Genomic DNA, 25,338 nt, shown 5'->3' with positions numbered 1-25,338 from the left:
GTCTTTGGCCCATTTTTTTTTTTTTTTTGTGGTACGCAGGCCTCTCACTGCTGTGACGTCTCCCGTTGCGGAGCACAGGCTCTGGATGCGCAGGCTCAGCAGCCATGGCTCACGGGCCCAGCTGCTCTGCGGCATGTGGGATCTTCTCAGACCGGGGCATGAACCCGTGTCCCCTGCCTCGGCAGGCAGACTCTCAACCACTGCGCCACCAGGGAAGCCCTTTAGCCCATTTTTTAACTGGGTTGTTTGGGTTCTTATTGTTCAGTTTTAAGAGTTCTTTGTATGTTTTGGATAACAGTCCCTTATCAGACGTGTCTTTTAACATGCTAATTTAAATTTACAAATTTGGTTCTTCTTCCTTGATCATACCCTTAGATATTGAGTCTCATTTATTCTTGTAGTGTTAATTTATGGTGCTATGTTGATGACTCCCAAATATCTTTGTCTTAGACTTTCTTCTTAGCTCTGGACTTGGGTGCCTCAACACTTCCCACTTGTCATATCCGAAATGGAGCTCGTCATCTCCTAGATATCTACTCCTTCTTCAGTCTTCCCCTTCTCAGTAAATGTAATCACTCTCCTATTTGCTCAGGTCAGCTGGCTGGAAGTCATTCTTGACTCCTTCCTCTATTTCTCTATCTCCCTACCATCCATCAATCACCAAGTGCCATCCATTGGCTCCACCTCCTAAGGACTTTTTTTTGGATTGATTTGTTTAATTGAGGTAAAATTCACATTACATAAAATCAATCATTTAAAAGCATACAATTCACTTGTTAATGGATAAACAGCAAGGTCCTACTGTAAAGCACAGAGAACTATATTCAGTATCCTATGATAAACCATAATGGAAAAGAATATTTAAAAACAGAATGTATATATAACTGAATCACTTTGTTGTACTGCAGAAATTAACACAACTTTGTAAATCAACTATACTTCAATAAATAAAATAAAAGCATACAATTCACCAACATAGAAAACAAACTTATGATTACCAAAGGGGAAGCGGGGGAGATAAATTAGGAATTTGGGTTTAACAGATACACACTACTATATATAAAATAAATAAACAACGAGTATAGCAGAGGGAACTATATTCAATATCTTGTAATAACCTATAATGGAAAAGAATCTGAAAAAAAAAAGAATAACCTAAAATGAAAGAAAAATGTTTCACGTGTACACTTTTCTGTACACGTGAAACATTTTAAATCAAGTATACTTCAATTTAAAAAAATACGATCCGGTTAGCATTTAGTACATTTACAATATTGTGCAACTATTACCTCTATTTAGTTACATTTTCATCACACCAAAAGGAAACCACTTAATCATTAATCACTCCCCACTCCCCCCTCCCCCTAGCTCCTGGCAATCACTAGCCTGATTTCTGTCTCTATGGATTTTCCTATTTTGGACGTTTCATAAAAGTGGAACCATGTAATATGTGACCTTTTGTGTCTGGCTTCTTTCTCTCAGCATAATGAGTTCAAGGTTCATCCATGTTGAAGCATGTGTCATTGCTTTTCATGGCCGACTAATAGTCCACAGTATGGATACAATGTATTTTGTTTATCCATTCACCTGTTGACGGACATTTGGTTTGTTTCCACCTTTTGGCTATTGTGAATAGTACTGCTAGGAGTACAAACTTTTGTTTGAATACATGTGTTCAGTTCTTTTGAGTGTATGCTTAGGAGTGGAATTGCTGGGTGATATGGTAATTCTATGTTTAACTTTTGGAGGAAACAATAAACAGTTTTCCACAGCAGCGGCACCATTTTGCATTCCTGCCAGCAAAGGCACCAGGGTTCCAATTGCCCCACATCCTCACCAACACTTGTTGTTTTCCTCTTTTTTAACTATGGCTAATCTAGTAGATGTGAAGGGGTATCCCTTGTGGTTTCGATTTGCATTTCCCTAATGACTAACCTAAATAACTTTTTAATACACCTACCTGTCTGCAATCCACTGACTCGATTTTTCAACTGTTACATTGCAACAGCCTACTTCCTAGGGTAATTATTAGTATTAAATGATTATACACACAAATCTATCTATATCTAGATATCTAGATATCTAGATATCTAGATATAGATAGATATAATTATTTAGAACAGTGCCTGGAATAGAGTAATCACTGTGTAAGTGTTAGAAAGAAGGAATAAAAGGAAGAAAAGAAGGATGGAAAGATGGAAGGAAGGAAAAATAACCTCTTAACTATTCTTCCCTTTCCCATTGTCCCTAAGTCAAGCTCCAAAATTCCTATCCTGACTTACAAGGCCCAAACAGGCCTCCTTTCAGTTTCCTGAAGGCAGCAGGCTCTCATTTGCACACTCTACTCTGTCTGGCACATCTTCCACCGCTCCCCCCACCCCATTCTCCCCAATTCTTTGCTTTGTTAACTCTTATTCAATCTTGAAGTCTTAGCTTATTCATGACCTCCTTACCACAGAGGCCTTCCTGATTTCCCCGACTGGGCACCATGGGGTATATGAAATAAGACCTTATCTCTTAGACCTGGGCAAGAGAGCTCCTTGCCCTGGGCTTCATGCTTTAGAAGGTACCATAGATTACAGCCATAAAAGAACTAAATCTATTAAAAACCTAGAGGTGTTTCTGTCACTTGGGATTCAGCACTCAGTGCTGGCCCAGAGCACCTGTCACCCTAAACACATATTTCTAAGACTAACATAGTTCAGGCCCCAGAGAAACGCTTTTCTCCATAAATTGCCCTGTGTCTTCAGAAAAAAAAAAAAATTACATCTGAAATGCCCTGAAGATTTGTGTGTTGTGTCACTGTGAACTTTGGAGACAGACGTAGCTTTGGAGTGCAGGGAGGAATTCAGCTGTCAAAGTGCTTAGCTAAGGGAAAAGAAAATTGACTTGTCAAGTCCGTCCTCTCATACAGTATGACGGTAATAGATTCCTGTGCGACATGTTATTTCCCAGGAGCGCTGAGCGACCATTATCTTGATCCTCTTTGAGTCCCAATTTCTGGTTTTGGAGGAACTCATGAATTAGTGTAATATTTGCAACATTGCACATGGTGGCTGAGGAACATTTTGTAGTATTAAATAATTTATAGCATTCTTACATTTGTAGGTCTAGATGTCACATATATGAAATGATACTTATCCTTTTTATTGATAGCCTCATGGACACTGAATACAAAAATTGCAAATAGTTTCATTGTTATTAAAATATTTAATTAGGTTTAGCATTTGAAAAAATTAATGAAGTGTCCAACTCTTCAGTAGGAACTTTGTCTCTCTTATTTCCTCTGGGAGAAAAGAATACTGGGTCTAGAATGGCCAAGTTTTCAGCAACTCAGGCTCAAAATCAAGGGACTTCAGCCAAAATTTACTCCTTTCCTTTCCCACTTTCTTTGCTTATGAATATTTTGTCTTCCTTCCAACCTTAGGGAGGTGTGAGTGAGAAGCTTGCGCTAAGTCCTTGATGGGGGTGTGTGGTGTACTTGTGATTATCTGCTGGAGCTCTTTCATGTGGATTTGGGGAGTGGCAGATGGATGAAGGCAGGGGAGGAGGAAAGTCCCAGATTCATTGTACCATCCTGCCCGGAATCTTAGGGCTCACATTGTTCTGGCCAGCACTTTCAGCTGCTCTTTCTGGAGAACTTCAGGGGACACAAGGCTGGAATTTCTGTGTTCTCAGAGCCAGGATTCGGAGCAGTTCCTTCTCAAGGCTTTCCTTCCCACTCCAGGGGCTCAGAAGACTATTGTTTCTGATGCTCGAAGAGAGTGGTGAGACCAGACAGGGACAGGGTTCCCTGCTCACTCTTCTCCCAGTTATCCCACAGATCATTAGAGACCTGGCTGTCCCCAAACTCAAGAAGGGGGAAGAGCTGAACCCAGAAGCAGGGGGTGGGTGTGTAAGGAATGCTGGCAGACGGACGGAGAGGTGTGACTAGGGAGAGGTCAGCCAGGGGAACAGAGAGCTTGAGCTAAGAACCAAATCCAACAGTAGAACAGCCTTTGTCCTGAGATCTCCCTGGGTCAGAATGAATGAGCCAGACACCACAGGTTCTTGGGGCAGGCAGTGTGGTGTGACTGAAAAAGCACTGGACTTGGGGATTTTTGAGCTGCATTTGAAGGCTGCCCCTTAAGAACTGTGTAATCTGGGCAAATGACTTCTCCGAGCCTCAGTTTCCTCTTCAGTACTATTAGCACAGGCTTTGGATGCAGACAGACTCTGCCCCTAACACCTGCATGACAAATTACTTAACCTCTGAGCCTTAGTTGCCTCATCTGTTAAAAACAGGGGCAATAACACCTTTGGAGTGATTGTCGGTATTAAATAACATAATCAATGGGAAGTAGATTTCATCAGTCACATAGGATCATGGAATAACAATGAGCTTGGGGCCAAGTGACATGGGTTTGAATCTGCCTCCAGCTAGATGCGTAACTTCTCTGAGAACCAACTCCTCCTCTGTAAGAAAAATGACTGCCTTCTTCACGGGAGTTCTTATGTGGCTCCGATGAGATAAGGTGTTGTGAAAGCACTTTGTACAGCTCTGCACAAATGTGAAGAATCCTTTTTGTTCTTCAGCTCACCCTCTAACAAAGGCTGAATAAGTACTGAATTGGCCAAGAAAGGGAGGGCGAGGGAAGGAATGTGAATCTTAGGGGGAGTAGCAGAAAACCTCAAATAATTCCTGCACTGTGTTTCTAACACTTTCCATTAGGCCCCAGCTCCTAAGAACAGCTCACATCCACAGGCAGGCAGGAGGGGCCGGGCGTTGTGAGGAGGGAAAAGGAGCCCACTGCCATCAAACCCCAGGAAGGCATGGAAGGTCCTTGTCTGGAGAGGAAAAAAAGAGGGAGTCTCTCAGGTCTCAGCTTCCTCTGTGTCTCCCTCCATGACCTTGACTCCCTTGTGATCCACAAAGCACCGCTCCCAGCCTTGAGCCAAGAAACGCTGCCTTTCAATGCCCCCCACCTGACAGCTACTGAGCAGATTCCAATATGCTCAGGCTTAGATTCCAGAGAAAAAAGACAGGAGCTCTGCAGTCCCCTAAGGGAGGGCAGCTCGCCCCTCCCCCTGCCCCACCAGCCAGAGCAGAGCCCCTCCAGGCAGTCCCCCCACCCCATGTCCTCCACTTCTCTTTGATAAGTCTGAATTAGGACATGATGCCAGCGTCCTGCTGGTCCTGGGCTCCAGAGAGAGGCTGCCCTTCTCCTGGGAGCTCAGCCCGTGGGATGTGCAAGGGAAATGTTTCCACAGATTAGTGCCTCCTGGGGTGGGACAGCAGCAGCAGGTGGCAGGAACAGGGCAGGGGAGGGAGCAAAGCCCAGGGAGCCCTTGGGAGGAGCCCAAGGACAGAGGCTTTCTTCTCCAGGCTCCAGCCTCCAGAACCAGGAGGTCTGGGGTTCCTTCAAAGCCCCCTGCCTCCGTTTTACCCCCCAGCTGATGCGGCATAGACCATTTTATTTGACCAATTGTTGTGGTAATTATGGGAGTATCTATCATAGTTTGACTAAGTCTTGCTCCAGGTGTAGAATAAAAGGGAGGATAAGGGGAGAGATGCAGGGGCAGGAGAGGAGAGATGAAGAGCCAGCTAAACAATCCAAGAACGGGGAGTGGGGGAGGAAAGGAAATTACAGCAAGAAGAAATATATAAGCCATGGAAAAGGCAGTCCAACAAGCGTGCCCTAAATTAAACACTTGTAGAAGGTCAAATCTGGTTGATATTTTTCAAATCTGCATTTGTTCAGTCAGGACTTACCAAGGAGCAGTTAAATCACCAGCGTGAGACAGGCCAGATACCTTCTAAGGCAGGGACAAGAAGGCAGTAAATGCTGGTCAGCTGAGGGATGGAGTTGCCGGGAGGAAGGGAGAAGCCGGGTTCCTGCTGGCCTTCCCCTTCTCCCTGGCCTTGTTCTTGAGCGTTGAGTGAGTTTAGGAGTGAGCAAGGCAGGTGGGTGAGGTCATTATAATGTGACTTTGACCCAAAGTTTCATCAACACTGGCTTCCCCCTTGGGTTAGTCCTGGCCCAGCATCAGCCATCCTTAATCCAGCTGGCTCCCCGACCTCACAGTTCGTGCAGGTGAGGAACTGGCCTTGGGTCTGCGTCAGCGTTCTGGATGAACTCGAAGATGAATTTCACCTGGGTCTCGTAGGCTTGGACTGAGATTTTCTCATTGATTCCGTGGATGCTGAGGGAAAGAGATTTGGGGGGAGAGCCCATTGCTCTAGTACAAGTGTTATTACAGAGCACCCCCCACCCTACATCCCCTGAAGCCATTGGCCTTTGACCCTCCAGGGGTAGGAAGTGGGCAAGGTGGGAGCAGCCCTTTGTAGGAAGCGAGGTTTCATACGACAGGTTGGTCATCTCTCCAGGATCCGTGTCCATGGCGAAGAACAGTGGGGACAGATAATAATAAACTCCTGGGGACTGCAAATCATCTCCTGCTCTGGAATCCATTTGATAATTTCTCCTCTGAGGGAAAGTTATCTTTTAATTCTAAGGCCAGAATTCCAGCTGGACTTATCTCTAAGCCAGCCACCCCCCACCCCACATTACTAGGGGCACAATATCTTTATTTTAGTTTGTGCAAACCCTGGGTTTCTCCCATTCTGTGGACTGTCAGAAGAACGGCATGGGAAAGGGACAGGTCAGATGTATCTCCTCTCTCCACCAAGCTGTCCAAACCTGTTCCATTCACTCACCTGCTGAAGCTCTGAGGCTGCAGGTAGATGGGGTTGAACCGGTAGATGCCAGTGGTCAGGTTCGTATAGTGTCTGCTGTCTGTGTTGCCAATACAAGTACCTAGAAAGGAAGAATCAAGAGGAATGGGGCTTTATGTGAGCAGCCAAGCCAAGGAAGTGGTGGCAGGTGGGCTACCTGGGAATTTGGGACCCCTGTGTCACCACAGAAGATGTCTGGCCCTTCCTTGGAAGGCTGAGGCTATGAATTTTTGTCCTCAGGCTACCCATTCTCAAGACCTTTCTAAAACACCACTTCAGCCAGGAACATGGGATATCTTCCCAAAGGCATTAATGAGACATCCCTTGAATGGTCCAAAGGGCCCCCTCTCCGTGATGACCATGGAGGCCAACAGCATCATTTCATACCCATAGCCAGGTTACTCTAGAAATCTAGATATCCAGAAATCTAAGTACCTCTTCCCTGTTGCCTGAGTTTTCTCGTATATCACCCAGGTCAGAAATAAACACTCTCTGGGGGAATTTTACTGCTATAAAATGCAATCGTCTTCAAGTAGAACATAATTTCCTGTTATTCTTGTCCTCTGAAGGATGACTCTGTCTTCCTAGAGTCAAACTTCAGGTTTGGAAAGTCCCAGGATACTCTCTAGTGTCCCACTCTCCTGAAGGTAGCAGGTCACCCCATTCCCCAGTAGGAATGTTCTTTGAAAAAAGACCCCCTGGAACATCAGTTAAAGTGTGGTGGGAGGACGTGGGATGGTAATCTGTGTTTTGTTCGACTTTCCACTCCTGGTTTTAAATGGATAATCAGCCCCTTCACAATTCCTGGCTTTGGGGATTTCTGCCAGTTGATGCCTGCCTATCTTTATTCTGTAAAAGCCCAACTCTGTTGATGGGATTATGGCAGGTGCCCCAGAAAGGAGAGGGTAAGATAGGGAGTCTTTGAGGGCCAAGAGACGAGAATCTGGGAGTGTGCAAGCCAGGGTTCCTAGATGGTGGGGGCCCAGGCCCTGCTCTGTGGCTAGAGTCCAAGCAGGTGGCAAATCTCAGAGGGTACATTCAGGGTATGTTCTTGGGTCTAGAGTCCAAGATCTCACCCCCTAGACAGGCCAGGGAATCCGAGAAAATCTGCAACCTGAAGTGACCTTGTGGCCAGGACAACGGACGTCTCAGAGGCAACCACAAGGACCGGCTGACCAAAGACTAAGGGATCCTGATGCTATGCTGTCGCATAAGACCCCAAGGGCCTGACTCAAGGTGGTGGTGGTGGTGCTTGGAGGCTTCTATAATGTCTGAGGTTGAATTTCTGAGGAGTGGATCTGATTTAAGTTGATTAAAAAAACAAAGCTGCTCTTTTTCCCCACACCCAAGGAGCTTATGGGTGCAGAATTTCACGGTAATAATCTCTTTAAGGGCCCATGCCTAGCACAGGGGCAGGCATGGGCCCTTAGCTTAGAAAATGAGAGAATCCATGATTAAAGCTAGATAAAAGGAAAGTGAACACAGGTCTTCACATTAGAGCATCTCTTCCTCACATCAGAGACCACAGATTCTCAAACTGTGGTCAGTCATCATCCCAGTGTCAGAATCCCCTGGGGTATTTGTTAAAAAGGCAGATTCCAGGGTCCTCTCCAGAGCTGGTTAACCTGAATCCTTGGGAGTGGGTCCAGGTAATCCGCATTTTAATAAATTCCCTAGGTGATTCTCTTCTCCTCTTAAATTTGAGAACCACTGTCTATACAGCATAGACTTGGAAGGTACGCCAGAAGACTGGGAAAGGGGCGTAGAGGCGCTGCTACCGGGAGAGGTGAAGGGGGTTAATTCAGATGGTACAGCCAGGAGGAGCTTCTGGGCTGCGGATTTTGAGCTCTGTTGCTGAACTGCTATCCTAGAATGGATCAGAACCAGATGGGGAACCTGGCCCCCTCTGTGGCTCCTCCAGAGGAGGGGGAATCGGAGCTGATCCTCTCCTCCATGCCAGACTGGCTGGCCTAGGTTAAGCAAGGACCCAGGCTTGGCTGACCTAATTTATTGTTTCTGATCCTTTCCTGTTTGCTTTTTCACTTCTACTCAGAGGGGAAAATACAGTTCCAGTCCCATCAGGAGAGGAAGCAGCCAGCTGTTTCCAGCCTGAACAGCTGGGGTGGGGGTGGGGCAGTGGATATTAGACAGGATACAGTTCCAGCCCCCCCTCCCCCCAGCCACAGCGGATGAAGTCATTACCTGGGGCAACAATGTTGACTTCCGGGAAGACAGACTGTATGGTCTGGCGGAGCAGCTGGTAGCCCAAGGCCTGATCATCAGAGGGGCTGACAGGCAGGGGGTCAAAGGCATTCAACACGTGGAACTGGATCCGGTCGTCAGCCACAATGTCCTTGGCTAGTTTTAGGACCTTGAGGGAGGAAACAAAGGGAGTTCGATTTATTAATCTGCTATCCAAGTACTGTATGAATTTAAACAGTCTTGATTTCTCTCCAGCAAGGCAGAGCCCTGGAGTTTACAGAGGAGACTCATTTTGGCACTGGGACCTCAATTTCAGCCGACTGGTTGGAGGAGATAGAAGGGCTGGTCTTCCTGGAAATCTACAGCATGGTAGATTTAGGTTAAATGTTTGGGAGGTTGCCTTACAGCCACGAGGCAGGTGGGGGATTGGAAAATCAGGAAACTGGGTCCTTTCCCTTGGGTTGAGAACCACGGGCTGGGTGAAAATGTAGAAGAGACAGCAGTGGAAATCTCCACCGTCTCGAGACAGGGGGATAGATGTGATGACCTCACTTCAGCCTGGGAGAGTCTCTGACAGGTGGTGACAGGGTCATATACTTTCTTTCTTTCTTCTCTCTGGGCATCCCTGCTTCCTCTTTGCAACCAACTGCACTGGAGCCAGGAAGATGAGCTCAACAGACAAGAAGTCAGGAGTTGGGGGACTGGTATTCAAGTTTTCTCTCTGTGCCTCCTTTCCTCAGGAAGGAACCTGAGGAAGCTTCTAGAAAATTCAGTCTGAAATGACTAGAGCTGAACTCAGCAAAAGTCCTGGTCCCAGGCAGGATGTAGAGCAGACCCTGAGGATCAGGTCATGTGGAGCCATGTGGGAATGGACCAGGCAGCTGACTTAGGGTGGCCCCCCAAACCCACTCAGCCACCCAGGGAAAGCCCCAGCACTAGTCTCAACCCATCTGATCAACAGTTGTTTTAGAACTATCTCTGACCTAGAAAGGGGAGTGTCTGTCTCATAACTGGGGGGCATTATCTCAAGAGGACCACTTTTAGGTCAGTGTCCCCTAGAAGCATGCTATGAGCTGAGTCTGGGAAGAAAATGAGGGTTCCTACTTCTGGCTTAGAAACCACCATTTAAACCAAACCAAATTCCCTGCTGTTGGATTAGGGGGAGGAGCCAACTCACTTGTCAGAGCTTATTTTCACTCTAGCACCTATGTTCCTAATACTCTGCTACAAGAATTAATATACAGTCTGGATATATTCTTGACCCACTGGAAGGTTCCTGAAATCATCCCCAGAAGTGTCTGCTGCTCCCTGTCCCAACTTACTTTAAGGTTCCTGCCTCCAGAAATTGAAGACGGCACACAGATTGGACCACCCTCAATGAGCACAAGAGCTCAGGTGTCCCACCAGCTGTTAGGATAGGTCCTGACTCAAACACCTCATTTCTATATTTCCAGTACGAAGAACATAAAAGGCATGCAATGAATGCTGGATACACACATTTTAAAAGATGTGAACCAATAAAAATAATAATGGGAGTTGTCTCATTAAGGAGCTTGCCCAAGGTTCATCCAGTTAGTATGGCTGGGCTGGGTATCCGAACGTGGTCTGACTTCACAGCGATGGTGCTTTACTGCTTCCAAAGTACCTACACGTTGAGGTGGCGTGGGGTAGAGCCAGAAAGAGGGTGGTGTTCATTTAAGATGGATTCCTTTGTGGTATGAGTTTTGAGCCAGAATTTGAAGGAAGGATACGAAACTGATGGAGAAGAGGCAAGAGGCAGTCTGAGCATGGAGAGGGGCACGTACAAAAACTGAGGAGTAACACCAGGCTTTGTGCCACAGACAGCCACTTATTGCTGTGTGATGTTTGGCAAGCTCCTTAACCTCTGTGTCTCAGCTTGCTCACCTGTTAACAGAAGGAGGATAGTAGCACCTACCTGGTAAGGTGGTTGCTACCACTGCTGGAATATATGTAACGTGCTTAGGCTGGTTCCTGGCACTCAGTGTATGTTAGCTGTTATTTGCCTGTTTAGAATAGAGGGACCACCCTGGGCAATAATCAGAAACACAAGGATGGGACTAAGAGAAGGGACTCATCAATGGTTAAGAGGGACCTCAAAGGTCACTGGAGAGCACCTCGATCCCTCATTTCTCTGAGCTCTTTTCTATTTTATGCGAAGCTGTATTTTCCTCTCAAGTGAATGATAAATTCGTCGAAGGCAAGGACAATGTGTACTTAAAATTGGTAAGGTCTTTAGAGTTAGCAAGACCAGCTTCTATCCTACTGAAAGGCTGTTCATTAGAACGTCTATGACAGGCTGTCATCAGCTTGTCCTTGAATATTTCCGGGGGTGGAAAGCTCACCGTCATGTGTTTTAATATATTCCACCTTTGCACAACCCTGTTATGAATGTCTTCCTAATAATGAACTGAGATATGGCTTCCTGTAGCATCTAACCTCCCCCCACTTCTTTTTATTTATTTTTTAAATATTCTGTAGAGTCCACAGGATAAAATAGTACAAGACACGTCAGCAGGATTTCACCTCTGCTGAGATCAGAGGCCTGTGCTCTTGCTGCCTGAATGCTGCCCCCAGGTCTTTGCTCCTTCTTGGGTTTCAGTGTAAATGCCCCCTGAGAGAGGACTGACCACTGTATTAAAGCTGCTCACTGTCCCACTCCTACCTCACGACTGCTTTGTGACACATCATCCTATGATTTTCTTTGTGGTACCTACTTCTTCTATTTGTTCATTTATTTGATTGCTTGCTTATTGCTGTCTCTACCCACTAGCACCTAAGCCCCTTTAGAATGGGAATCTTGGCTTGTTCACCATTTTCCCAAGTGCTTGGAAGAATGTCTAGCCCATAGTGGCCACTCAATAAACACTTGGTGAATGAATAAATGAAGGAAGAAAGGAATTTTCTGTAAAACACTCTAGATAGGTGGACATCCAGCCTCTGAGAAGCTCATTACCATCCAAGGTGCCATACTCCAAAACTCTCCTTTACGTGGGGGCTCCCTGAAGTATCTCCCAGTGGCCTTATTTCTACTCCCTGAGGCCCATGCAGAACAAACTTTCCTTTCTACATGGTAGCCTGTTACATTTCTGAAGGCTCTTGTTCCTCACAGATGGGTGCCGGAGATCTATCTACATCCACGACATGGGAGAGACCAGCTAAAGATGGAGGAAGAGGGCTCTGGGAGCCATTTATGTTTCCATCGGATCCAGCGCAAGGCTCTGCACCCTCGGCCCTCAGACCAGCAGGGAGTGTCCCTGATGCATGGAATTGGGGCACGAGGGAGAGGAGTGACCAGGACAAAGAGGTGCTGTGTGCTTTGGGGATGACAGGGGCTTTGCATTCCTCCCTGGGGCAGGTGAGCAGGATGGGCCTAAGGATTCCGGAGATTTCACGAGATAGGCCGGGAAGGAAGGCCACTGTGGCAGGGGACTGGAGAGGAGGGAAGAGTGCCAGAACCTGGGGAGATGAAAGCCCCAGCTGGTGGAAAACAGCCCATGGAAAGGGCATAGAGTTGGAATGAGGATGGAAAAAAACTGGTGGAAAGAAGCTCAGTGAGGGGAATTCAGTGATTTCCTGGTCCCATGAGTCCCCAGGGAGAGGACAAAGGTTGGCACTGGATGAAAAGCAGCAGAGCCCAGGGCTTACACTGCCCCAGATCCCTGCCAATGCTGGGTGACTCTGGGCAGGCTGTCAACTCATCCCTCCAACCCCTGCAATGAGGGGTGTGCCTCCCACCCTGTGTGAGGACACACAACATCCTCCATAGGGAAGGCCCCAGGGAGAAAGGACCACAGAAGTCTAAATGTGGCAGACCCTCGATGACCTGACCCTTATCTTGCTTAATCCTGGAACATATTATTCATCCGACAGTTGTTAGGTTGCTTTTGTTGATCCTTTTCAGAAGGATCAGATGTACCTTCTAAATTCTTTTTAGCTCAACCTGATGTTTAAATAAGCTAGCCTTTCCTACAGATGTCAAACATTCTGTCTATTTCTTTTCACCCTTTAGCTTTCAGTTCAAATATCACATCCTTAGGGAAGCCTTGCCTGACTCCACAGACAAGGTCTAGTTCCTTGTTATATTCTGTGATAGCACCCGGCCCCCTTTCCTCATAGCACTCATCACGGTTTGCAGTTAGACATTCATTTTTATAATTTTAAAATTGATGTTCATAGCAGAACATTGCAAGGCGCTGTCTGCAGCCCTCTTCTCTCCAAACTTCACACACCCCTCCCACGGGATTTTATTGGCTGTACAGGTTTCAATTAATAATACTCCAGCCTCTATCTCTAGTTCATTCTTTCTCTAGATCTGAGGTATTTATACTTGCCTATCAATATATTAGAAACTTCTCAAATTTCTAAACCCTTATATTTCTCTGTGAACTTGCTCTTCTTCCTGAATTCCCAATCTTGGTTAAAGGCATCAGCACCTGGCCAACTACCCAGGTTTAAAACCGTGGGGCCGTCCTGCCTTTCACTCACCCCACATCCATTACACACAGCATCCTGCTGAACCCCACTCTCACACCCACCTCTGGGGGGTACCTTCTTCACCCCATGACCACAGCCTTAGTTCAAACCTCTATACCCACTGCCTGAGATGTTGCAACAGCTTAACTGTTTCTTCTTACTCCAGGGCTTCCTCAGCATCACCACTAGCACTGTCGCCCTAAAAAAGAATCTGAGTCTATCACAGCCCTGTTTGAAGACCTCTGACAGTTCCCTTTTGTCCACAGATTAGAGCCCAAACTCCTCGGCACGGCATACAAGGCCTTCATCCCCAAACTACAACTCCATTTTCATCTTCCATTACTTCTCCCCCGAGTTATCCAACTCTTTAGACTTTATTTTAGCTGTATTCTGAATGGCTTACTTCTAGCGAAGTGCTATTTGTCTTTAAGTCCCAGTTCAACTTTCTAGTGATCACAAAAGACTTTCTTGATCCTCAGAGGTAGCATCAGCCCCCTTCTTTGCACTGGTCCTGTGGTAATTTGTTCAGCTCTATTTGTTATAATCCAAGTATAGTATAGTGGCTAAAAGCACAGACTCCGGAACTAGTGCTGGATGTATAATCCTGGGCATGTTATTTACCTCCTCTGTTGATCTGTGCCTCTGTTTTCCCTGTTAAATGAGGATAATACATTTCCTACTTCATAGAGTGGTTGTAGGGATTAAATGAGTATGTGTCTACCTGAGAACAGTGCCAAGAGCACAGAAAGTTCACTGCCTGGGTTTGCTACTATTGTTATCATTTCCTATTTGTCACTTATTATTATCATTCATCTCCCACCCCCAGACTCCAAGTTCCCCCAAGCCAGAGATCTCCTATCCCAGCCAAGCACCTGGCACATAGGAAGCCTTTGAAACATCATTGAACAAATGAGAGCCTGGGCCAGCCCTGGGATTGCAGCTCCACCCCAGTCCCGACAGACACATCTCCCTGAGGCTGACTCAGTGGTCAGGAACACATGGTACGTACCTCCTGGACTGTCTGTGCAGGGTGAATTCGGAAGTTGACAGTGGCCCGGGCCACAGGGGGGATGACATTCACCTAGAGAGAGAACCACAAATCCTGGCTGAGCCGACCTCAAGCCCCCTACACCTGACCCCTGCCCAGGAAGTGCCAACTACCACCTGCAGGGGGAGAGGAAGCTGATTTGATTGAAAAATCCAAGGCTTAATTTTTTCAGTCAGCCCCTGTCTTCTCTGGGCCCTTGACATGTGTTCAACACTAGAGGTGTGTCTCTGCTTCAGGCCAGACTTTCATGCTTCTTGGTCTTAGAGGGGGTCACAGGGAGATGCTCAGAGCAAGATTGCTTTCTCTGGGACTGCACGGACGCCTCTGCTTTGGCCCCGTGCAGTGCCACTGGCAGTCTACTGTGTGTGCTCTTTCCCTGGGCACCCAGGACATTTCTGCAGCAGTCAGCATTAGTCCTTACTCAAGATAGGGCACCCAGAACATCTGAGGCCCCATCATGGCCCTGAGGGGGTTGATCATGATAATGGTGGTGGTGATGGTGATGGTGATTTCCCACATCCAACTGAAAAATTTGACTCTGTTCTCTGACCAGGAAAAACCCAAGACTAATTGGAGAAGAGAGTTAAGCTACGGAGGGAATTTTTCCCCAGAGGCCATGAGAGAACAGATTTCCCAAATGCGTATCTTTCTTTGAACTGGTATGGTGCAAAAAAGCACCAGACCAGGGACAGGAGAACTGGCTGTTATAAATTAGCCATGTGATTTTGAATAATGACAACCTCTTTGTGTCTCTGTCTTTCAACTGGCAATTGGGGCAATCATCCTCTGTGAGGAGGACCAAATGGAATAACAAATGTGAAAGTATTCTGGACAGATAAAAACACCATTCAAATGCAAGGACACAGTACTCTTATTTTGGTGAACTCTCTAGGCAGCTGGTGAAGCCAGCTCGGGCCTGGCTGACACGCCAGACACACTCGGGCCTGGCTGACACACACAGTTACGTCAGGAGTGAATTCTGAGGCACCATTCACTTACACTCAAGCCGGGCTGCACAGTACCAGGGCTCCACAAGGCCACACTGTATTCTAGGTGAATGGTGCTCCTTGAATTTGTGCTGGTGGTATTGGTAGAAACTGGAATGGCCTAACTCCTTTCCAGATTTCAGAAAGGCCTCAGCCCAGGCGAGCTAGCATGGCTAGTTCAAACAGACAAGCCCCTTAGTGGCTGGTCCAACTGGAAGTAGACCAATTTGCTGTAAAGTAGTTCTTGGAAAAAAAATTATCAAAGTATTGGTTCACCCGAAACTTATTTCTATAAAATGTAAACCTCGGGAGTTCCCTGGTGGTCCAGTGGTTAGGACTCCACGTTCTCACTGCTGAGGGCCCAGGGTTTGATCCCTGGTTGGGGATCTAGGATCCCATAAGCCTCGCTGTGTGGCCAAAAAAAGAGTAAACCTCATAGAATTTACGTTTGCAAAGGCCACCCAATATTTACTGTATTGGGGGGAATGACAGTGTATGTATTTTAAGTGTTATGTATATCACAAATGCTATAGATTTTTATTTATTTATTTATTTTTTTGCGGTACGCAGGCCTCTCACTGTTGTGGCCTCTCCTGCTGCGGAGCACAGGCTCCAGACGCGCAGGCTCAGCGGCCATGGCTTACGGGCCCAGCCGCTCCGCGGCATGTGGGATCTTCCCGGACCGGGGCACGAACCCGTGTCCCCTGCCTTAACAGGCGGACTCTCAACCACTGCACCACCAGGGAAGCCCGACAAATTTTATAGATTTTTTAAATGGCAGGTGAGTTTCTCTCATTCAATTCAGGGTAACACTAGGGGAAAATATACTCATCACTCATTAAATTTGTGAGGTGAATAAATCTTCCAAAATATGAGGAAGAATAATAAAAAGGTGGTAGGGAGGTTGGGAATCTTTAGCCTACGTGACCAAAATGCTAAATTAATATATTACATGTTGAATGAGTATAGGTCACAAGAATTAACTCCCAAATAATGCCTCTTCACACCAGTGTAACGGTTGTCTTTTTGAAGGGGTACAGACCCAGAGAACCTGAGGGGGGCCCCTGAAATGCACATATATGAAACTTGGCCAGCAATTTCACGGAGTTTGTAGACGTCAGCTAGAACCCTTGCTCTTGAGGCTTACCCATCTGATGACACAGGACAGTTCAGCCATTGGGCCTTCCTACTATTCAAATTGTAACCAGAGAAGGAAGGAGAAGCCAGGAGATAAAGCCAAGGGATGGAGGGGTGTGTGGGAGGAACCAGGTGGTGTTACCTTGACCCCTGCATTGAACATGGTGAGTGCCGTGGTGGTCCTGACCAGCGCATTGGTTATGTAATTCCTCTCCATCAACCTAAAGCAGAAGGACTAAGGTAAGACATTGTACAATGGAAAGAAAGAATGGGTTGTTGTATTATTCCTGAACCTTGGAGATCTTTAAGACAAGGGGGGATGTCCTATGTACGAATTAGATGTAGTGTCTGGTGGCTGAGGGATGGTTAGTCAGGCCCAGTTAAGCCAAAGAGAGGGGACTGGGAAGTGGGTAGGTTTGGGGTGGGGGATATGAGGGACAGAAAGATAAAACTTTACCTGCTTACAAGGGGCTGAAATAGCCACAGGTTGCTCAAGACTATGTTGGTAGGGAAGGAAAACTGAAAGGGAAAGAAGCAGGTCAGCAGGATTTCAGAGGGGTCAGCATAACAGGCTCACTGTTCTGGGGCCTGGGTCTCTCCTTACTTTAGATCTGCCTTGAGGGCACTTGGCAGTAGCCTCAAGGATGAGTGGGAACCAGCTCCCTCAGGCTGCCCGGTGTTAGGTCTCAGGTTCTCAGCCTGAGCACCAACAGCCCCAAAGAACAAGCTGGATCCCTGCATCTTGGGCTCAGCCACAGGCTGGGAACAGGGGCGTATGGGCAGAGCCCTGGCCAGCAGTAGGGCCCCTTTATTACTCGAAAGGCAACTTCTCCGCCACCCTTTCTTCCTCTTCCACAGCTGACAAGGGGTCTGCGAGTCTCCTTCTCACACCTCATTTGCCAGCTGCTGTAATGCCATCTTCAATGGCCCGTCTCCAAACATGTTCGGCATGGGTGTCTGCTCCAGTCTGGAAGAGAAATGGAGCTCTCAAGACTCACTCAACTCAGTCTAAGACCAGCAGTCTGAAGAGAAGGAGAGAGATAGGATGTTTCAACAGGCCTGGCCAGGAGGTCTCCCACTCACCTCCCCATCACCTCCACCAATCCAACCGTTCCAAGATCTCAAAGCACAAGTGGGGCTACCTCTGCTCCACCAGCAGGAGCTGTCCCTGTCTACCAAGCCCAAGGTAGGCACCCCCAGTCTCATTGCACCTACCACACTGCAGCAAAATTGTCAGTCTCTTCCACTAACTGCTGAGTTCCTAGAGGAAAGGGACTGTCTGTATGCCCATCACTGGGCACAAAGTCTTGAACATGGTAGATAGTTAAATATTTAACTGAATGAATATAATTCTTCTTCCTACTCTGCAAGAAAACCGGCCAGAGGTAAGCTCTGCTGTTACAGACCCTGCTGTCCTCACTCACAGCCAGCAGCCTTTATTTACCTTAGTTATCTTGCCAGGGCAGGTGGAGAATTTAGACAGTTCTTTTCCAGCTTGTGAGCTCTAACTTCAGGCCCGGACTTTGGACTATTCCAGCTACCTAACCTAGCTTTTGTCTGCTGGCCCTTACTTGCCATAATGGATAGATCCTCTTCTGATGTCTAACCCACTGTCCTTCCTGCAGCCCCCATGGCGGCTTCTCAGCCCAGCTTCAGGACAAGAAGCTTAGCTTCCTCAAACACAAAGTGGGAAAGTGCCAGGTCTTCCAGCCTGAGTCTGGCAAGGGAGCAGGGCCAGGAATTGCTTACCGGCTGACAGCAGCTGCGAGGATGCCAATGCTTGTTTCCTTTGGAGGAGCTGAAGAATGGCCTGGAGTCATGTTTACTTGCAGCATGAGGTTAATTGCACCCTTCTCGGAGACTGAAATCCTGTAGGAGAGGGTCAGAGAGGGCCCTCCTGACCTCCTCCCACCCTGAATGATCCCATAGGCCCCAGGCCCATCTGTTCAGTGCCTGGTGGGCCAGGAGGTCAGCTTCATGCTGCTTAACAAAATTTACTCTAGAGGAGGAAGGGAAAGGGAAGCCCAGACCTGGTCGAAGATCGGGGTGATTAAAGTAAGAGGAGTAAAATAAAGAGTTGTTTCAGCATGGCCTAGAGACACCAGGCTGAGGTCAACTCTAATGGGGTGAGAACGCCTTCCAAGCTGGGGGCTGGGGTGCTTTACTCACATGGCAAAGGGCTTCTGGAGGTTGGGAATGAAACCATCCAAGATGGAGCTCCCCTCATCCACAATGAAGGCCAGCTGGATGCCCCTTGCCTGTAGCAGGGCTGAGATCTTCAGAGCCCCATTTAGCCCTGATACCTGCAGAGATTGAAACCAGAGCCACAGTCCTTCTCAGCCAGACCTCCAGAGGTAGCTCACAGAGACCCATTCAGCATAGCTGGGGGCTCCAGAGCCTCCCCACCCTTCCTGGGGGGCAGGGCCCTCGACAATCCTGCCTCACAGAATCCTGGAGTGTCAGAGCTGGAAGGGCCCAACGTCCCTCATTTCACAAGTGAAGAAACTGGGACCCAGAGTGTGAAGTGATTTGCCCAGGGTCAAAGTAAGTGGCATCACTGGAAATAAAACACATTCGTTGATCTCCCTGTTATTTCTCTTCCCATCACACCAGTCCTTCTCTAGGTGTAGTTGATGGATTATGTGCCTGCCTCAGGTATTACCAGGGAGTTTGTTAAAAATTCAGATCTATGCATGTCACTAAGCGAAAGAAGCCAATCTGAAAAGACTATATACTGTATAATTCCAACTATATAACATTCTAGAAAAGACAAAATTATAGAGACAGTAAAAAGATCAGTGGTTGCCAGGGTTTGGGGGAAGGAGAGAGGGATCAATTGGCAGAACACAGAGGCTTCTTAGGGCAGTGAAAATATGTATGACACCATCATGATACCATATATGTTAGTATACATTTGTCCAAACCCATAGAATGTACAACACCAAGAGTGAACCCCGATGTAAACTATAGCTTTGGGTGATTATGATGTGTAGGTTCATCATTTGTAACTAATGTACCACTCTGGTGGGGGATGTTGATATTGGCGGAGGCTGTGCATTCGTGTGAATAAGGGAAAGCTCTGTATCTTCTCATTTCTGCTGTGAACCTAAAACTGCTCTTAAGAAAAAAAAAGCCTTTAAAAAACAACAAATTCGGATCTATGGCACAGAGCCCAGGCATCTGCATTTTGGTCAAAGTCCTTACACAGAGAAGTTGGCAAATTACCACGCCATATCCTGGAAACGGTGCAGCCGGGGAGCAAACCAGACCAGGGTGAAGCATACTCCCTCCCCCAATAGGGGACCCAGAGATAGGTATAGGATGAGGGAGTTCTACCTCCTCATCATGGCCCAGAGCAATGAAGAAAGATCTTCGGGGGATGTAGTTTCTGATCAGCAGAAGCTCCAAGGCCTGCAGGATTGCCTGGGAGACAGAAGGACAATGGAAGAGGAGAAAGGCTTATTCTCTGAGGTGTGGCACCAACGGGGCATCAGAGACATTTGGCTGCTGGCAATAGGGCTGATGGGACTCGGATGTGATAGACTCTCTTTGGAGAGAACAAATTAAATTGGTCCCAAGGGATGGGAGGTAGGGAAGCAGAGCTCTGCATGAAACGTTTACCACCTGGAGAAAAGCATAAATTTATCAACGTCAGAGCTGAAAGCGTACCTGGGGATCATCTACTCTAATCCCCATTTCACACTTGAGAAATCGGGGCCCAGGGAAGTGACACACTGATGACTGGAACCGAGGTATCCTGAAGCCAAGGTTCTTTCTCCCATAGCCTCCTGCCTCCCAGGGGTTAGCCAAGCACCCCCCTCCTGGGTTAATCTTTAGGACTCCAAGGCAGAGGGAACATAGCGTTTCAAGACCATAAGAGAGTTCTTGTTGTCCAGTGTGCCTCGACCATAGATGAAGCCATTACTCTCCAAGCCAGAGAACGGGGGCACGTCCCAGCCTTCGTCAGGGGCAGGCACCACATCGATGTGAGCGAGGAGCATGTAGGGCTGCAGGCTGGGGTCCGAGCCTTGGACAGTGAACAGGTGGCTGTACTCTCCCACAGCTTCATGCCGGATAAAGCTGGTTTTGAACACAGTAGGAAAGACTAGAAGCGGAGAGATGAAAAGCAATGAGAGAAAGCCAGATTCAACAGTTGCCTTTGGTTTTCCTACCATTTGATTCTCCCTGCTTTTTTTTTTTTTTTCCCTTTAAAACATGCAGCCCCCTTTAGGAAGCCTTCTGGTACAAAGCCAGTCTGATTCCTGATTTGCCCAATCTCTGAAATACCTCTTCCCTATATTATAATGTGCTATTACTGTGTAATAACCTGCATATCAAGACCCCACCATTATGACAGATAAGAGCTCAAGGTTTGGCTTGGTCTGACCTCTAATGTTGTCACAAAACACATTACAGGATGACGGAGACGAAGACTATGTTAAATTTTAAATAATAGGCCCCAGTATCCAAATTACTTGGAACCAAACATGACCACTATATATATATTAAAAAAAATCAGAGATATTTTTCTTTTACAAAACAATACTTTTAATGTTTGTGTTATATGGAGATAAAAGATTATTCTGTCTAGCATATGGCCACAATTTTGTGTGCAGGTATGGGTGTTCCCAGGGTCAACTATTCCGATTACAGATAAGTATTAACACAGGTGGCCTTAGAAACATGGGAGAAAGAACTTTGATCTCCCTCTGGGCTGTGTTGGAAGAATCCATATATACCTCTGTGGATACTTAAAAACAAACAAGCAAACAAAAATGAAGAATATGCTTTTTTCTTGTCAGCCAGCTTATCTAGTCTACTGTTATTATACATTTCTTTCCTGATTTTTTTTTTTTTTTTTTTTTTTTTTTGTGGTACGCAGGCCTCTCCCTGTTGTGGCCTCTCTCGTTGCGGAGCACAGGCTCCGGACGCGCAGGCTCAGCAGCCATGGCTCACGGGTCCAGCCGCTCCGCGGCATGTGGGATCCTCCCGGACCAGGGCACGAACCCGTGTCCCCTGCATCAGCAGGCGGACTCTCAACCACTGCGCCACCAGGGAAGCCCCTCTTTCCTGATTTTTATCTCCTATTTAGTGAAGACTTTCAGCCTGTTGGATTGATCCCAGATCCACCCGTCCCCAGAGTGTTAGAGAGGGGGCTACTTGCCGTGCCTTTGCCAGCTCCTCCCACCTGAGACTTGAGGGGGGCTGTTTTTTACTTGATTTAGGAAAGTGGCCTCACTAGTTTCCATGAGCTTTTTCTACGCGGAGGGGGAGCTCCAAGTCTCCTTTTTTCCGTTGACCCATATTTCTTTAGCTCATGGGCAGTGGGGTAGGGGGAGAGGACTGATGTGATAGTTCAAAGCTGTTGACTGCCTAGAAGCTCAGAAATGTGCTAGTAATGAATCTGGAGTAGGGCTTGGGTAGGTGGGATGTGCGCATGTGTGGGCTGTAGGTATGTGTATGGTGGTAGGGGTGGGAGGAGCATGGAGCATAGTTCTGGCAACTATGGGAGAAGGAATTCCTAGTCCCACCTTTTGATTAGATTATATTTATTGACTGACATATTTAGGGCAAAGATTGGGAGAGTTCAAACTCCAACCCAACAGCTATGTGCCTTGGTTCTTCAAAGGGCAAATCTATAGTCTCTACTCTGTGTCCACTCTAACTCCTGGACTCTCCCTTCTATCGCTCCCCACTGTGTACAAACTTTGGTCAAAAGAGGCCCATACAAATTAGGTTGCCCTTGGTCAGTCACAAATTAAACTTCTTTATCACTCTGTAAAAGCACCGTGTCTCCAGCACTCCCTCTCCTACTTCTTTTGCACAGTTTGTGGCTGACCTTTATGAATGTATTCTCCAAACTCAGCCAGGGCTGTCGTGTTGAGCTCCTCGGGGCTGAAAGACACTGTTGGAATCTGGATGGCACCTATCAGAGATGGAAGATGATAACAACCATTGATTTTTCCACAGCCCTCTGTACATAAAAAGTTCTCCTGCCTTCATTATCTTATTGTGGAGGGCAAAACAATCCTTTGAGGTAGGCACTGTTGTTTTCCCTTATTCGAAACTGAGGAAACAAGCTTACAGGCATTAGGTGAGCTGCTCAAGATTGTCCAGAAACAAGCAGTAGAACTGGGATTTAAACTCAAGTTCTTTGAATTTATTTAGGCTAGTATGGCTCTTAAAGGAAAATAAAGTCCAAGATGGGATGGGGTTGGGGAGGTCAGACAGGAGTAGATTTTATATCCTGACCCTAAGTGGGAAGCTGCTATAAATTGCTTCTAAGGTCTCACTCTGCCTCTGAAGTCACCATCCCTTCAATGAATCTAAGGAGCCGGTTGTCCTGGGTCCCTACAAGGATGAAGCTTTGTGTGCTTTTCTGTACAGAGAGTAGGCTTATTCCTCATAGACTGGCTCACCCAGAGTCTCACTGTTCTCTCAGCCAAGGCCAGCTTTTTGGGCACATGATGCCTGGGAAGGGGTGGATTTAGAAGCTCCCAAACAAGCTCTTCAATCATAAACAATCTCATCCACTCTACCCAGAAGTCTCAGTTGCTGAATTGCCACTAGGTTGATCCCTTGGTGAAGGCTTTACATTCTTAAAGAGTTCCACTATCAAATGCAAACAGCGGGGGTGGGGGGGGAGGGGCGCAGAAACACCTGGATCATGAAAATATTTGATTAGATGGCTGTCCGAAAACACTGGGAACAAATGCACCCAGGGCAGCTTGATGTCAAAGGAGGGCCTCTGACTTCTGTACTCAGTTTTCTAAGAGTCAACCCTGCGTCCTAGCCTACCACATAGGTGGGGAAGCCAGGTTCAAAAAGACTAAACAAACTGCCTACATGAGATTGAGAGGCAGACTCAAGATCTGAACTCAGGTGTTTTGTCCCCTGCTCAGTATTCTAAGCCCTGTTGCTATGAGGCCCCCCTTTTAGGTTCTAATCTAGATTTTGCTTTCTTTTGTGCAGGGAGACTCTGGTGAGCTGCTGCCCAGCGCCCTTCAGAGAACTATTTATACTATGATGCTTTGGGAAAGCCCTGATGCCTCCCAGGCCTATCGCTCCAGCACAAACACAATTTATACTTAACAATGAGGGTTAACTTTGGCATCTGCCGGCACATGTTTACATAGGCAGTTTCTTTTAATCCATGACTTAATGGAAGGGAAAAGACGGGCGTTAAGCCGAATGGTGAGGAAGGATCTCATTATACCACAGGATCTAGCACTCAACAGAAACTTTCTTCTCTTCTCCTGGAAAACGCAGACTGGGAAGGTAAATAAATTTTTAGCCTTGGTTTGCTGTCTAGGGGAGAGATGTCCTTTAGGAGAAGAAATTGGGAACATCTCACACCCCGGCAACACTCTCACACCCCTTTTTGGAGCCATCTAGAAACTACAGGCACTGGATGTTGTCACCCAGTGCTTACTCTGAGGTGCGGGGTGCTGGGGAAGATCATTTAACTGACCTAAACTTCAATTTCCCTCATCTGTAGATAAGATTCAGATCATTTAGTCTTAAGTGATTTAACAAGTGAAAACTCTCAAAGGTTAAAAGCTGGGGGTTTTTTTGTTTTTTTTTTACTCATTACACATTTATTGTACATTTTCACAATCTGGATTTGCCACAGAATTGGGGGCATGGGGTGAGGGAAGGGGGGGCAGGGGATACTGGGATAATATGGGGGGCCTAGAACACAGCACCCTCACCCCCAGCATCTCTCCCTACCCTTTCACACCACAGCTTAGATCTCCCTTATCCCCCTCCACACAGAAACCTCGAGTGTGGGGGGAAGAGTTTAGGGGGTCCCATCCAGTGTCAGGTTAAGGGACTGCACCCACAGACCCCTAAAACTGTGCCATTTAAAAAGACATTAGACCCTTCCTTTATCACTTCACCTAAGGAGGAGACCTGGAGAGGGGCAAGAATCCCCATCTTCCAGCAAGTCCTACACTGGCAGTGACCAGTACCCCCGGCCTGAATTCAAGGGGGCAGTCAGAGCAGCTGGGCAGTGATGGGGCAACACCCCCCAAATGAGGGAGCAGGGTATTCAGTCCAACCTCCAGCAGGGGTGGGGCCAGAGATTTCAGGCAGGAATTGGAGGGATTCTTTGCCCTGCCCCGTCCTCCCCAAGGCAGTGATGACCCCCCGACACACTGGCAGCCACCTCTTCCAAAAGAGATCAGATTGTGGCCAACCCCCATGCTCCAGGCAAGCGGAGGTGGGGGTGGGGTAGTGTGGATAAGGGCAAAGTTGAAGCTTCCAGGGTAGGTAGGGAACGCTGGAGTCCCCAGAAGCCAGGTCTAGGAGAAGAAAAGCTTGGGCTCCCCAAGCCGGGCACGAGGTGCCGTGAATGGGGCCAGGGCTCGGCGGTGGGGTGTTGCGGAGCTCGAGCTCGAGTAGCTGACCTCTGTGGCGGGAGAAGGGAGTCGCGGGGTGGCCCGAGGAGACAGCGACCTATATACGAGAATAAGTGGTGAAGGGGACCCAGGTTCACCTTTCAGAGCCTCCTTCATTGCGACGCGCTCCTCTTGGCTGAACTGAGAAGGGATTCGCGGCGCCCTCTGATGCCCCTTGCCCCGCAGGCCCTTCGATCTGGAGACAGCGGCGATACCTAGCAGTAGCACAGCCGCCAGGGCCAGCAGGCAAACGTACGGCCGAGCCATGTTTCTCTCAATTCCTCGCTGCCAGTTGGCGGGCTGGAGTTCGGACCTAAACAGCCAGCCCACGATCTTTGCCCTGTCACTGCTCTA

The 25,338-nt window shown here is 47.4% G+C and overlaps 1 protein-coding gene across 2 annotated transcripts; it reads right to left on the bottom strand.

Annotated features, from left to right (window-relative positions):
* Window positions 1–1,230: 1,230 nt before the first annotated feature.
* On the bottom strand, window positions 1,231–25,338 carry PM20D1 (peptidase M20 domain containing 1). 2 transcript variants are annotated; one of them, XR_009531206.1, is made up of 14 exons: window positions 25,083–25,338; window positions 22,422–22,508; window positions 20,455–20,687; window positions 19,919–20,005; window positions 18,752–18,885; window positions 18,332–18,451; window positions 17,474–17,549; window positions 17,040–17,101; window positions 16,725–16,803; window positions 14,421–14,492; window positions 8,918–9,086; window positions 6,698–6,797; window positions 5,753–6,183; window positions 1,231–4,827 (listed from the first exon to the last, which is right to left on the bottom strand). XR_009531206.1 is itself a non-coding variant. In XM_060091038.1 (13 exons), the coding sequence occupies exons 1-13, from the start codon at window positions 25,249–25,251 to the stop codon at window positions 6,060–6,062; spliced, it is 1,512 nt and encodes a 503-aa protein (XP_059947021.1). In that variant the 5' UTR covers window positions 25,252–25,338; the 3' UTR covers window positions 1,231–6,059. The 2 variants fall into 2 exon arrangements, 1 of the variants encoding a protein (XP_059947021.1); XM_060091038.1 differs by having other exon boundaries at window positions 1,231–6,183.

Source organism: Mesoplodon densirostris, chromosome 2, assembly GCF_025265405.1.
Source record: "Mesoplodon densirostris isolate mMesDen1 chromosome 2, mMesDen1 primary haplotype, whole genome shotgun sequence".
In the NCBI taxonomy this organism is placed as follows: Eukaryota; Metazoa; Chordata; class Mammalia; order Artiodactyla; family Ziphiidae; genus Mesoplodon; species Mesoplodon densirostris.
This window is presented reverse-complemented; position numbering and strand designations above follow the sequence as displayed.

Bases quoted from the DNA above. Each gene is read 5' to 3' on its own strand.
- PM20D1 (XM_060091038.1), bottom strand. From the start codon at position 25,251: ATGGCTCGGCCGTACGTTTGCCTGCTGGCCCTGGCGGCTGTGCTACTG. The intron at 22,509-25,082 runs GTGAACCTGGGT...CATCTCTGATAG, and splicing joins AATGAAGGAGGCTCTGAAAG to GTGCCATCCAGATTCCAACA. The intron at 20,688-22,421 runs GTCAGCCACAAA...CTCCGCTTCTAG, and splicing joins TGGAGAATACATTCATAAAG to TCTTTCCTACTGTGTTCAAA.